The following is a 13444-nucleotide window of genomic DNA, read 5'->3' as shown; positions in this document are numbered from 1 at the left end:
ATATCTATCTATATCTATAGATATAGATATCTATATGCATACTGTATTTGAGATGTTTTAAGAAGAGATTTCGTGTGAGTGAAGATTATTTTTCATTTGACTAGTGCCTGAGTGGGGAAAAAGTTGAAAATACCCCTTTCTTTTCATTTTCTTATGCCCACTTCCTGGCTCAGGTGGCCTTTAAGATAATTCAGAGTGAGTCACACTAGTCAGTAACTTCTGTTTGTGTGGTGATTCAGTGCTTTCCACTGAATGCTGTGTCACAGGGATGCTGTGTCACAAAACCTTCAGACTTGAGGTGGGCTGTCAAAGGTGGGAAGGAAGTGCTCCGCTTGGCCTGAACCCAGTCCCACAGTGCTTTCACCTGGCGTTGCCCAGGTGCTCTAGGGCAGTCTCTATCCCACTCCCTCTTTTAGCCCCTCCTCCAAGCTCCCACCCCTTTCTCAGCCCAGCAACTGCTTTCACAAGCTTGCTTAAGGGCCCTGCCTTCCACCCAGGCAGACTAGGGTCCAACCCTGTAACCACTGAACACACTGCTTTTAGTTGGAAAACTAAACAACACAGGGCAGATAGAGGCCCCTTCTGTGTTGCTTTCTGGCTCTAGCCTTGGCTGATTTTCTGGATACCATTGCTCTTCCTAGGGTGCCAGTAAGGCCCCATTTTGCTCTTTTTGTATATTGTTTGGAAGATTGGTCCTTCAGGTTTTCTAGATGCTCTCTTGCTTTCCTGAGACCCTTTATTGTGACTTGACTGGGATCAGTCCGGGAATCAATCAGGAAAATGGCACATATTCTCTTAAATGTCTGAAGCTGTTTATTTGTTATTGGGCATATGAAGAAATTATTCTGAAATCATTATTCAGAATTAATGAGTAATCCTAGATATAATAATACTTTCATTTTTTATTCTAGCTAAACTTAAACTCACAGGCCAGGCCTTTCCTGTTGTTCTATATGTCCCTTTAGCAGGGAGAAAGAGAAACTACTATTTCTTGAATGAAACTGATGCTGGGAATGATAGCATGTGTTCACAGCAGCTTTAAAAGCCAAAGCTATTTTGTAAACTTATTTCTTAAACATGAAACTGAGGAGGAGGACTCCTGAAGAGGAAGTCATTTTTTTTCTCTGCGCCTGGCCCTCAGTCCTGGCTTGGCTGCTCCTTGACCTGAGCAGCTCTCCTTCTACACTGTACACTTTGGTCACATTCCAAGAAGAGACCAACCAGTTTGACCTTAAAATGAGGAAGGTGCCTGAACAGATTGTCATGATACTGTCATGATTTCTCATGGGAGCAGAGGTGTTAAGAGGGATGTTGCAGATTCCCAGAATTTAGGGCTGGCACTCATTTACATGAAATAGAATATTTTGAGAAAAGAGGACCAACAAGACAGTTTGTTGTCTTCTATGAACCAACCTATTATTAATATTAGTAAGCTTTCTCTAATTAATAAGCTTTAGATAGCCCACATGGCAACCTGAGTGTGGAAACTAGTAATTTCAAAATTGCTTTTCTGGTGTAAGATAAGATTGAAATAGAAAAATAAAACAGAGGACAGATTGCCATGATCACATTTTGAATAGATGCACAAGAATCTAGTTGTCTCTGTTCACTCTAGTGAAGATAATGACTTAAGTCTCAATAGTGACCTTTCTATAAATAGTGTTCTTAGCATTCAGAAAGCTGTTCATTGAAAGAAATGGGTCCTGAGCTGAAGCCACTGCCAGTACTCATGTGGCTGGAGTTGTTATGGATCCACATGTTTTGTTACTCTCTAAAATAGATGCTCGTTGATTCCTATGATCTTCACATTTGTGTTTTTCAAGTTGAAGGAGAAGAGCCAAGCATGTGGTGGTAACATGGGCTCCATAGAAGAACTTCGAGGGGCCATCTACCTGGCAGAAGAGGCATGCCCTGGGATCTCGGACACCATGGTGGCCCAGCTCGTACAGCGGCTTCAGAGGTAACTGCCACCAGTGCTGCAGCTGAGGTCACTGCCTCCAGGAAACAGAGCCTCATGGAGGCCATACCATTTGTCCTCTGGCTTTTGCAGGCTGGGTGTGGGAGCACCTTCAAACAAACTGCTCTTCTATCCTCCATTTGCTTGTTTGGTGCTTTGTTCCTACTCTGTTTCTCTTCTCTTGTTCTGAATTATAGAAATCAGTATGAATGAATGATATGAATCTGGAAACAACGGGGAAGGACCACAGAAGTTTGTGCCACATGAATACAGAATGACTTTAAAATGTCTGCTTTAATGATGTAGCCTAATTATATAGTCCTTAGCTAGGTGTTGGTAATTATCTGTTTGGTTTTATGCTTTAACGTCAAGTGTCCAAAAATTCCCTAAGTTTGGGCTTGGTGAGTTCCATGAGGATGGATGCGGGTCTGCTCTTTTTCTTGGGTTTCCATGCCAGATCTCAACTCTGCCTCTTGCCCTGAAGCTTTGTTGTGACTCAGTACACTCTGTCTACACCAGCCTGCAGGGTGCTCCTGGTCCCCACTGGTAGCCCTGGTTGTGGGTGAGGAATAATGAGCTGTATTCCTACCCACTCTCTTGAACTCATTTTAGAAGACTCATTGACTGATACCCTGGCGTACATACAGTCATTTGAGGGTATTTAGAGAGAAGGGACAGGTGCTGTCCAGTATCTCTATGGCTCCATCTCTCTTCCACATCCCAAACCTTCAACACCCTGAGCACAAGGCATGTCATTGCTTTGACATTCACCTTCCAAATGATGATTGAGCCCTTCTGAGAATCTGAACATTTCAGGTCTGTTGTGAGGTGTCAGCTTGATAGCATATGAAGAAGTTTGGGGTACATGGGGTCATCTTTGCGATTTCTTATAAGTGATGATTGAAGGGGCTTCCCGATATCCTGTGAAGAGTCCCTCTAAAGAGGGACATCAAGAGAAACCTTAATTTTTACCGTTCAGCTGTACTCTCCTGAACTCTCAGGTTTCTTTGTAAAAGACATCCCAACATTCTACCTTGCTCTGAAGCTTAGGCTAGAGAATACAGTTTACTTATCTTCCTTCAATTTTGAAGCAATAGGAAGAATTGTCCTCTTTCCCCCTGCCTTGTTTTGATACTAATGAATTACAAAAATAAAGGAAAACAGAACAAAGAAATCACATCCTCACAAAAACATTGTTGTTACCATGTTCATGTATGTCTATTAACGTGTATGCACTTTGACTTCTAACATAGCTTTGTTGTAATATTCCATGGACTGTTTTTATATTATCATCACATAAGCTTTTCCTCCTTATGTATAATGGTCCATTTTTCTAATTTCTCAAAGAAACTTAGAATCACTTCACACTTCATTTCAGTGACATTTACTTTTCACTAAAAATAAAGAGACTTTAAGTGTCCCAAAGAGAGCTTAAACCAGAAACTGGTGGCGATACCATCTTGTTTTTGGTCTTGTTTTCTGCTTTTGTAGTGCCACTTTTAGGGCTGATATTGTCCCAACTTGCCTGAAATTGTTCCTAGTGATTCTTATACATGCCTTGGTTTCCCTGCAGCTCCAGGACTTGGGTGTGGCCTGTGCATATTTAACTGGTCTGTCTCTCTGTTCCCCTTTCTGTAATTGCTGATATGAGTTGATCTGTACCATCACTAGTAGGGAAAATAATGTGAGCCACACACAGAACTTTACATTTTGTAGTAACCACATTAAAAAAAAAGTAAGAGGAACAAGTGAAATAAGTTTAATATTAGATTTTTTTAACCCAGTGTATTCTGCAATCTTATTTTAACATGTAATCAATATAAAAAAAACTATCAGTAAGGCAGTTTACATTTCTTTTGGTGCTAAGTCTTTGCAGTCCAGTATGTCTGTCATTTCACAGCACAATCTGTGGTGAACAACCACATTTCAGATGCTCAGCAGCCATATAATACAAATACAACTGTCCATATATTATGTTTGAGGTTTTACTTTCTAGTGATGCATTACACATACTAAGTTAGCATTCTTCTTTCTTCCCCCAGATGGCTCTCTCTTGTTTTTCCTTCTTTGTGATTGTGAACCCTCCTCCTTGGCCATCAGATGACTCTCCTCCCCAGGGTCCCTGTTTGCTTTTTGCAGGCCTTGGCTGGTACTGTCCATTTATTCCTTCTGGAACTCCCCCATGCTCTTCCTGAGTGTCCCCACCCAAAATGCTGCCAAACCACACAGGTCCTTGCTCATGCTTCATAGTAATTTGTTCCCAAATGCATTAGTTCAATGGATCACCTAAAAAAAAAAAAAAAAAAAAACACCTTTTGTCTAAAGCATTTCAAAGGCTTCCTGTACATCTTGGTTTGAATTAATGTGTGGATCCTTTGTGTGGCACCAGGTCCTCCTATGACTAAGGCATTTATGTTTTCTGAAAAATGAGTCTTAGGATCTGTGCTAAAGCTTGCTTTTTAAGAGGTTCTTATGTAACCAGTTGTTTTCTGGGAGAATGCCAAGCTTATCTACTGTGACTAAGTCTGTTTTGAGGTGTTGAGGAAATCTTAGCCATGAGGGAACCCTCCACCTTCTCCACTTTTTATTCCAAGCAAGAAAATACTGTGGAATTTTTGGAGAAACAAAAGTTTGTACATGATCCCAACCCTCTAGCCCAAGTACATTATCATTATTTTGGGTGTGTTGCCTTCAATTATTGTATATATATCATGAACTTACTAATTTTTTTACATTTATGAAAATTGTAGTGCACATATATTTTGGACATTGTTTTGTACTTAGGATAAATAATTCTAAAAACTACATGTATAATTTTTGTGCACACTTACTATGTATAGTTTTCATATTTGAATATAATTACAATTTCTGATCTGTTTTATTTCATTTTTATTTTTTTTTCATTTTGTAAAGATTTTATTTATATTTTTTTGAGGGAGAAAGAGATATCAATGTGTGGTTGCCTCTCGTGTAGCCCCCACTGGGGACCTGGCTAGCAACCCAGGCATGTTACCCTGACTGGGAATCAAACTGGCGACCCTTTGGTTTGCAGCCCATGTTCAATTCAGAGCTACACCAGCCAGGGCCTGTTGTTTTATTTAGATGCTTATTTACTTAACTCTTTCTCTCTTACTGATGTCATAGTTGCTTCCTAATTATAATTACAAAAAAAAAAAAAATCTAAGAGACCTTAGCCAGGAGGTGGATTACCTGTACAACTGTCAGTGTTTTTGTGGCCAAAATAGTTTCTTGTACTGGTACTCAAACAGCCATTGTTATGTATTCCTGAATCTTACTTGATTATTTGGTCGTTGGTTATTACTGATTTTTCAGTTTTTAAAAATTGATTATAAGTAAAGATGTATCATCTACAGTTTTATTCACATTTGTTTTTTTCCCCCTCTGGAAGGCTGAATCACATTCTCACTTTTTACCTAACAATGAAAATTTTTGTGTTGAAATCAGGATTTTCTTAATTTTTATGAATTCTTTTTAAAAAATGTTATGTATCTCTTGTTTTTTAGATGTTATTTATTTATTTTGTAGAGAGGGGAAGGAAGAAAGAGAGGGAGAGAAACATCAATGTGTTGTTGCCTCTTACCCCTCCACCAGTGGCCTGGCCTGTACCCAGGCGTGTGCCCTGACTGGGAATCAAACTGGTGACCCATTGATTTACAGGCTGGCACTCAGCTACTGAGCCACCCCCGCCAGGGGTGAATTCTTTATATAATTAATTCATTGATAGTTGCTCTGTTGTTTTATGACTTGGGAATGTTTGTAAAAATTAGGATTTGGTTACTGTTTGAATTTTGCAAATTAATTTTTTAATTTAGAGAAAATGGCATTTATTTACTTTATTTCTGTTTTTTTTTCCCTAGATATTCTCTAAGTGGTGGAGGAACTTCGTCCCACTGAAATCCCTTTGGCATTTGGGGTTTTGTTTTTTCTTTCTTCTTTGTCCTCCTCCTTCAAAAAAGTCAATGAGAGCCTTTGCTGACTTTGCTGAAGATACGCACCATCAAGGGGCTGTCCCCCAGCTGAGGCTGCCTGTCCAGAGCCACTGGTCCTTACTCACTAGCCTTGGCCAGATAAGTCTCTAGATGGGATGGAGAAGGGTCAGCTCCTTCAAGTGATAATTTTATTTTATTATTCTTGTTTTTAATTTTAACCATAGCACACATATCAAGGGAAGTATCTTTAAAAACAAAAATCAAACCCAGAAATGTATATTTGGGATTATGAAAAGGCAACTGAAGAAATGAAACCTCAGGTATCTGGCTTTAAGTTGTAATTCCCCTCCCTGGGAGAATCGCTCTGGTGGATCAGTGTACAGATTTGTATATAGTGTCATTTTTACAGAAACCTTTTCAGCGTGCATAAGGAATCACTGTGTACAAATTGGCCAAGTGCTTCTGTAGATAATGTCAAGTGGAGTAAATATTTGACAGGCCATAACTTGAGTCTATTGCCTTGCCTTTATTACATGTAAATTTTGGATTATGTGACCAGTGATTTGGATTTATTTTGTATTTGCAGGGTTCGTCATTAATAATAATTAATGCCCCTCTTAAGGAATATTCCTATTTGTACCTCAACAAATGAAAATTTTCATTTGCTCTCCAGCCCTTTGGTACACTTAGAAGTTGATTTCCTTTTTCATTGATGGTACTATTTCTTAGTGTTTTAAATTGGAACATATCTTGTCTCGTGAAGCTTTAAATTATTATTTTAAGTTTTTTCCCCAATGAAGTGCTCTCATCTAATATTCATTTGGAATTGTTCCACCGCCAATCCTGCACCAGCTGTACCATTCTTTCCTGTATGATTTTGTTGCACCTTGTAGTGAAATTTGCATATCACCTTTCCCACCTAAAAATATGTGAATGCTTCCACAAATAAATTTTATAACACTTACCTTGCATACTCTCCTTGAAATGTGACTACTCTGAGGGCACAGTGCACCTGCTGTATTTGTGTGTGTGAATGTGTGACTTTGTATGTGATAAGACATTTTAGAATACTCTGGAAGGGCCCACATTCCAAATATTGAATGTTCAGGTCAGTTCTCTATGCAAGTTTTAAAAATTGGTCATTGAGAAGATAAAGATGAACACTGCTGATTTGTGAAAGTGCTCTTTTCCTCCCAGGGACCTCAATTAAGGATTATTTTGTTCTCTTATAAGGGCCTGTGTCTGCTAGCTTGTCAGCCAGGTGTATACTTTTCTTGGCTTGTGGCAGGGTTTTGCTTGCCAGGAGGGGAAATCTCTTGGGTTTTTGATATGGGAATTAGGGTTCTCGCAGCAGTTCTTGACTGATTTATATATGTGTGGCACTTTTAATATTTGTTGATATGAGTCATTGTCATCTCTTGTTGGAGTAGCAGTTCTTGAGGGGGGAGACAAAGGATTTTTGGAGGCAGGAAGTTACTGGGTAAACTTTGGGATGGAAGTCAGATACCTGCTGGTTTTGTGGCTGGATGCTACAGGGAGAGGACAGAGGCCTGAGTCAGAGACACTAGAGTGGTGGTTATTGTTAGGTTTGTTAATGGGGTCTAATTTTTAAATTCTGAAATAAATTTTTTTAATTAGAAGTACATTTGGGTTGAATTTCTGTAAAGGATACCCTTGTTTATGGGAAATAGAACTGACTTGCTAATTCTTATTGTGTATGTTAATTCTGCAGCAAGACTGTTAACAAATAATAAATTTTGAGAATACTTCATTTTGTGTTTCCGAGAGTGTGAGGGAACTTTAATTTCCCTGTGAGGCATGTACCAAACATCAGTTTTGTTTATTACAGGAGAAATCACTCAAAGAGTGAACAGTGTTCCCCCACAGTGCTTGTGTAATTTTGAGAGAGACAGAATAGACAGCAGCTTTCTGATTCAAAGTTCCTGTAACTTTGTATTTCCACTGGACAATGAATACAAGATCTGTCTGGAAAAAGTCAAGCATTGTTAATATAATGAGAACATTTTGCACAGCATCGATGTAACCTGGCAATTAAGAGAGTGAACTGGAATGTGTGTGAACAAAGATGACTTCACTGTACTAGTCAGTGGGGGTGGTAGACACTGTTGAGTGAGCATGTGTGGCCATCACATTCAAATGGCTGAGCAAGCAGAGCAGCACATCTGCATCAGATTTTGTGTTAAGCATGAACAGTCCTCTATGGAAACTATTTGGATGATTCAGAAGGCCATAGCTATGGGCAACTGGCACTTGGCAGCTTCATCAAAACAACATGCCTGCTCATGCATGTCTTGTGCAGAGTATTTTGGCAAAACATCAAATCACCCAGGTGACTTAGGCCCCATACCAGATTTGGTGCCTTGCAACTTCTGGCTTTCCCAAAACTAAAATCACCTTTAAAAGGAAGAGATTCAGACTGTCAGTGAGATTCAGGAAAATACGATGGGGCAGCCAATGGCAATTGGGAAACTGTGGTCCCAAGGTACCTACTTTGAGGGAGACTGAGGTGTCATTGTCCTATGTACAATGTTCTTGATTCTTCCTCAATAAATGTCTCTGTTTTTCATATTACTTGGCTGGATACCTTCTGGACAGACCTTGTATCAAGATGAAGCTGAAGCTAATTGCAAATACAAGTTAATGGTTATGCTCATAGATAGACTGGATTCCAGTCAAGCCTATTGGTATAAATGGTTAGAGATATTTAGCAATCATTAGACTATAATACACACTGCTGTCTCTAGGGTAAAGCAGCAATTATTTCTTTAGTTTGTTGATAGTATCTTCTGTTGATTGAGCTTCCTGGGGAAGAATGTCGTTTTACTGGATTTTAGAAGTGGATCATCTCCTTATACAGTCTTTTCGATTTGTTACTTTCTGTAAATGCATAAACTCAGTTTATGTGTTTTTTAAGGGTATCCTGTTTAGACTAGGAGGCTGCCATTTGTGTATCTGCTTCAAGCCCTTCACTAGAAAAGACAGACCATACCTCAGAGCTAAAATGGGACCTGCCTCAGACCATGCTGTTGGTGTTGAACCATACCTGTGAGCTCAGCATTCGGTGATAGATGTATGAACACTGGCAAGCCTCTTGATGCCAAACCCCAGCAGTTTTACAGTTTATATCCGCCTGGGATGGTGGCAGAGGTCCTCCTGTGGGAGCAACACACAAGCATAGCTGCCACCTTTGGAAACGGAAGCAGTGTGTTCACCGTGCCTGGCTGGTTTGATGCTTTTGAATTGTCTTTTCTGTGTGCTCCTTGGATATGCTAAGTGAGGTGGCCACTGGTGTCATTTGAGATGTCTTGGTGCTCTAACTGTCAATCTCATGATTGTCTTGATGTAACCAAGTGCCACACATTTTCTGAATCTGACAGTTTTTTTCTCAGTTTGGTCTTGTGAAGAAGTGTCTAGTTTAGTTCTTCATATAGTATTTTGTACCTTTCTTTTGGCACAGCATATGGTCTGTTTATAAGCATTTTATAGTTTCTTAAAATACGGTTTCTGTATTTCTGCCATAATATATGGCAATAAATGGAAAGTGCTGCATGGTGTGTTCTTAAACACAGGTACTGTATCATGCTAGGGTGAATAAAGTTAACAGAAAAGTTATTTTGTAATTTTGTCTTATGCATAGAGGGAATAGATTAAACATCTGTCTTACCATATTTATAAGTTGAAATTCTAATGCCCAGTGTGATGGTATTAGGAGGAAATGATTTGGTCATGAGGATGGAGCTCATATCTGGGATTAGTGCCCATAGAGAAGAGATTCCACAGAAATTCCTCAGCCCTTCCACCTTGTGTGGACACTTTGAGGCTGGCTATGAACCAGGAAGTAGGTCCCACCAGCCACCAACTCTGCTGGCACTTTGATCTTGGACTGTAAGAGAAATTCTTAGTTCTCAGGTTTCTTAAAGTCCCCCCAGTCAATGGTATTTTGTGTGTGTTTACCTGAATGGACGAAGACAGGTGTCGGAAACTGTCCTGGCAACTTGGGATCAGTCTCAAATTGCCTGTTTTTGGACTTGTAGTTTCTTTGAAGTCACAAGGAGTAGGGAGAACAGTGTGCTGCTCATAAGTCTGAACTGTTTCCAATCATTCAGAAATACTGACATGGGACCACCTTATCCCTGAGCCTTGTGGAATTTAGTTGACTTCTGAAGAACTTGAGTGATACTGCCTCTGCTCAGAGCACTTGAGCTTCATCTTCCCTGTTAAGTAGGTGTTGGTCTTGCCCCAGGAATGTGGGGGAAATCTCAAGGAACTAGCTTGTCTCCAGGGTTCTTTTTATAAAGGAAGTGCCAGGTAGCCCTTCTCTGCTTTGCCCTCCTCCTTTGGGTTTTAGTCATTGTCTTTTATAGCCACTGAAGATCAGTCTCCTAGAAAAATTCTGTCTCTGAGGCCAAGTTGAATGAAACAGAGACTAAAAATACCAATTTTTTTCAAAACGTTGTTTGTCTCAGTGAGCAGTCAAGTTAGTTCATTGTGTTTCTCTCTTTGACCATGCACTCTGTGGTGACCAGCCAACTCTGACCTTTGCCTATAGATCACCACCACCCAAAATTAGATGAAAATAAAGACGAGAAACAAGGTGAGTTGTTCTGCCTTAAAACTTCAATATGCTGGATTGTGGTGTGAGGTATTTTTATTCCCTTTTGTTAGTACTTAAAACCATCTGGTACACATTGTAAGGCAAATGATTAACACATTTCAATCTACTTGTCCATTTGTACATTGCCATTTCCACATAACCAGTCACACAGCTCCACAAAGTTGGAGTAGTCCTTTGTGTTTTAGGTAAGGGGATTTCCCAGCTGTGGTGCAGGGGAGAGATCTGGGTTGATTGGCTGCCCCCTCTGGACTACATCAGAAAGGGCTTAAGAACACTGAGGATAGCAGCCACCTGATCTCCACAGAGAATAGGCAAACAGATTTTGACCAGTGGGCCCAGCATTACTGGAAACAATTTCCCTATGTAGTCTGACTGTCAAGGATGTGCAATGTCATAGTGTTGATACCCTATACCTGGGGAGGAATGAGTATCAAAAAGGAAAAAGAATGTTTTTTGAAGACAGGCACGATATATACTACTATAAAATATGCAGTTCCAAACCACAGTTGCAGTAGGATACAGATAGGTATGATAATGGGTGCCTGGGGACTACACACCATTATTCATAGTGCTTCTGCATTCACTGAAGCTCACAAAACCCCTCCATAACATAACATCACAGATGGCCCTGATTACTGACATACAGGTTTTCATGCTTGTGAGACAGACAGCAAAACACCACAGCTTAATATCTTCCCATTATATATACCACTAGCAGTACAATGAGTCTAGACATTGCACTGGATTTCTGCTTCACTTGACAGAAAACCACCTGCTACACTTTGTAAATAGTAACTACTTAAACATTTTGGTCAACTTGCGCCAGCAAGTAGGTCTGGTAACCAGCGTTTCATTGGAGCACAAGACCCCCGAGTGGAACAAAGTGTGCTCCAAATTTCTTACTAATTGAAGGAGTCAATCCATCTAACTTCCTGTTATTATAAAAGTAGAAAGATTGAAAAAAAATGAAATCTGAAAATGATCTCATTTGCTTAAGACTGCCATGTGTATTGCAAACACTGGAAAAATCCTTTTTAAAAAAATGCAGCAGCCTATAAAAGAAAAGAGTGCTTGCCCTGTCTTTTAGTTGAATAGATGTGTCTGTACTGCTTTTAACGTGCAGTCATGGAGGAAAAATTGTCATTTGGCACTATATTAATGACAATGTTTTAATACTGGCACAAGCTAAAAACAGCCGTCAAGAGAATAACAGAACGCCGCCAAGCCTTGGAGGTGGAAGCACTTCCTTTCAGATGAGAAATTAACAGTGGAAAACACAAGGTTAAAAAAGGTTCCATGGAGACAGATGAGAGCTGCTGTAAAACCATGTTTTTGTTTTCTAGACAGATGTTAATTTTACTAGGCTTCATTAATACAGGCATTCACTTCCTTAAATGTCTTCCAGGAAAGCAGCCACTACTGAAACAATCGACAGATATGTTCTGTCATTAATATACATGAGATTCATTGTGACTCAGAATGTGGGCACGGGAGGCTGAACTGGTGGCACTTCGGATCACCTCCATCCACCTAAAACAAAGAGTGAGAAGCAACTGTTGAGGGCTACTTCGATAAACTCATATCTCTTTTTTATTTGTAATCTGCCATTTTATTTTTTAAATTTATTTAAGATTTTATTTAGTTTTAGAGAGGGGGAAGGGAGGGAGAAAGGGAGAGAAACATCAATGTGTGGTTGCATCTTGAGTGCCCCCTACTGGAGACCTGGCCTATAACCCAGGCATATGCCCTAGATTGCAGGCCAGCACTCAATCCACTGAACCACACCAGCCAGGGTTCATCTGCCATTTTAGCAGATTAAGAGTTCTTAAATGAACTCTTTAGTAAATTAAGTAATGGAAAGCAGGGTTAGGGGTTACTTCAGGTGTTCCTCAGTATTAGTTTGAGAACTGTTGACCTTGGTGTGCTAATTTTTCCAGAGAACCAGAAGTGTCTGAGTTGGATATGCCTTGTCCAGGATGCAGCAGCACACTCCATTTAGAGGTGGCATCTGGCTGTTAGGAGAGGTCTGCTTTGTAATCCTTCCCACAGACACTGCTATACATTCCATCCTGCTTCATGGGAGTTCTGTTTTCTATATTTGAGTACTTGTAGTGTGCTGGTAGTTTCCACATACCTTGGGGACACTGGCATTGCCTGGAAACATTTTTAATTGTCACAACAGAGGAAGTGCAACTGATATCTAGTGGGTAGAGGCCAAAACATCCTACAGTGCATAGGACAGACCCCACTTTGACCCTAAGAAAGGATTATATGGTGTAAAATGTCAGCAGTGCCAAGGTTGAGAAAACCTGGGGTGCACCAACCTTCTTGCCTTCATGGAACTTACAGCATGACTTCAGGCATTCTGTAATCGTAGGTCTTTTAGGATGCTAGCACTGCAAGGATAACTTAACCTTGCCACAAGTGACAGGATCCGAACTTGGATAAATTTTCTAGCCCAGCATCATAGTTGAGAATTGCTGCGCCCTGGGCTCACTGCTGAAGCAGTGCACCTTAGAGACTGCTGCTTAGACAACATGGGAGCTTTCAGCCCTGGTTGTAAACCACCTTGCTGTTTCCGCTCAAATAACTTACTAGGGATTGCACACAGATCAAAACTGGACCATTGATTAGAAACCCTTGTGGGTTCAGTATCAGTGGGGGAGTAAGGAAACAAGTTATTTTCCTGTCAAATAGCATGGCAAAGAGAATTTTCTGCCTAAATGGGGGTGGGGAACTATTGCCCGGTCTAGTCTGTGGCCTGAGGATTCCCTCCAAGGTACTGGTTCAGCAGTAACAACTGCCCATGTAGCCCTCATCAGGACGCAATTTCAGAGGCCCAGAATTTGCACTTGAAATTTCAGGAGCAGACTGAAGCCGCTGGGCTCTTTCCACTTTATT

General features: G+C 40.3%; 2 protein-coding genes across 6 annotated transcripts in view; one reads left to right on the top strand and one right to left on the bottom strand.

The window, feature by feature from the left end:
• The window catches only part of STK24 (serine/threonine kinase 24), a 126234-nt gene extending 119363 nt beyond the window's left edge, over window positions 1-6871 (top strand). For all 5 annotated transcript variants that reach the window (XM_028526389.2, XM_036011390.1, XM_036011391.1 and 2 more), the window contains 2 exons: window positions 1824-1960; window positions 5836-6871. In XM_028526389.2, coding sequence (XP_028382190.1) covers window positions 1824-1960; window positions 5836-5872 — 174 coding nt within the window. In that variant the 3' untranslated portion in view covers window positions 5873-6871. The remainder of the gene's footprint in view (window positions 1-1823; window positions 1961-5835) is intronic.
• Window positions 6872-10558: 3687 nt separating this feature from the next.
• Window positions 10559-13444, bottom strand: part of FARP1 (FERM, ARH/RhoGEF and pleckstrin domain protein 1) — a 310831-nt gene continuing 307945 nt past the window's right edge. The window contains 1 exon segment of the mRNA XM_028526270.2: window positions 10559-12073. Coding sequence (XP_028382071.1) covers window positions 11992-12073 — 82 coding nt within the window. The 3' untranslated portion in view covers window positions 10559-11991.

The sequence above is a fragment of the Phyllostomus discolor genome, chromosome 11 (assembly GCF_004126475.2).
Source record: "Phyllostomus discolor isolate MPI-MPIP mPhyDis1 chromosome 11, mPhyDis1.pri.v3, whole genome shotgun sequence".
Classification (NCBI taxonomy): Eukaryota; Metazoa; Chordata; class Mammalia; order Chiroptera; family Phyllostomidae; genus Phyllostomus; species Phyllostomus discolor.
Note: the sequence above shows the minus strand (reverse complement) of the source record. Positions and strands in the feature narration are given on the sequence as shown.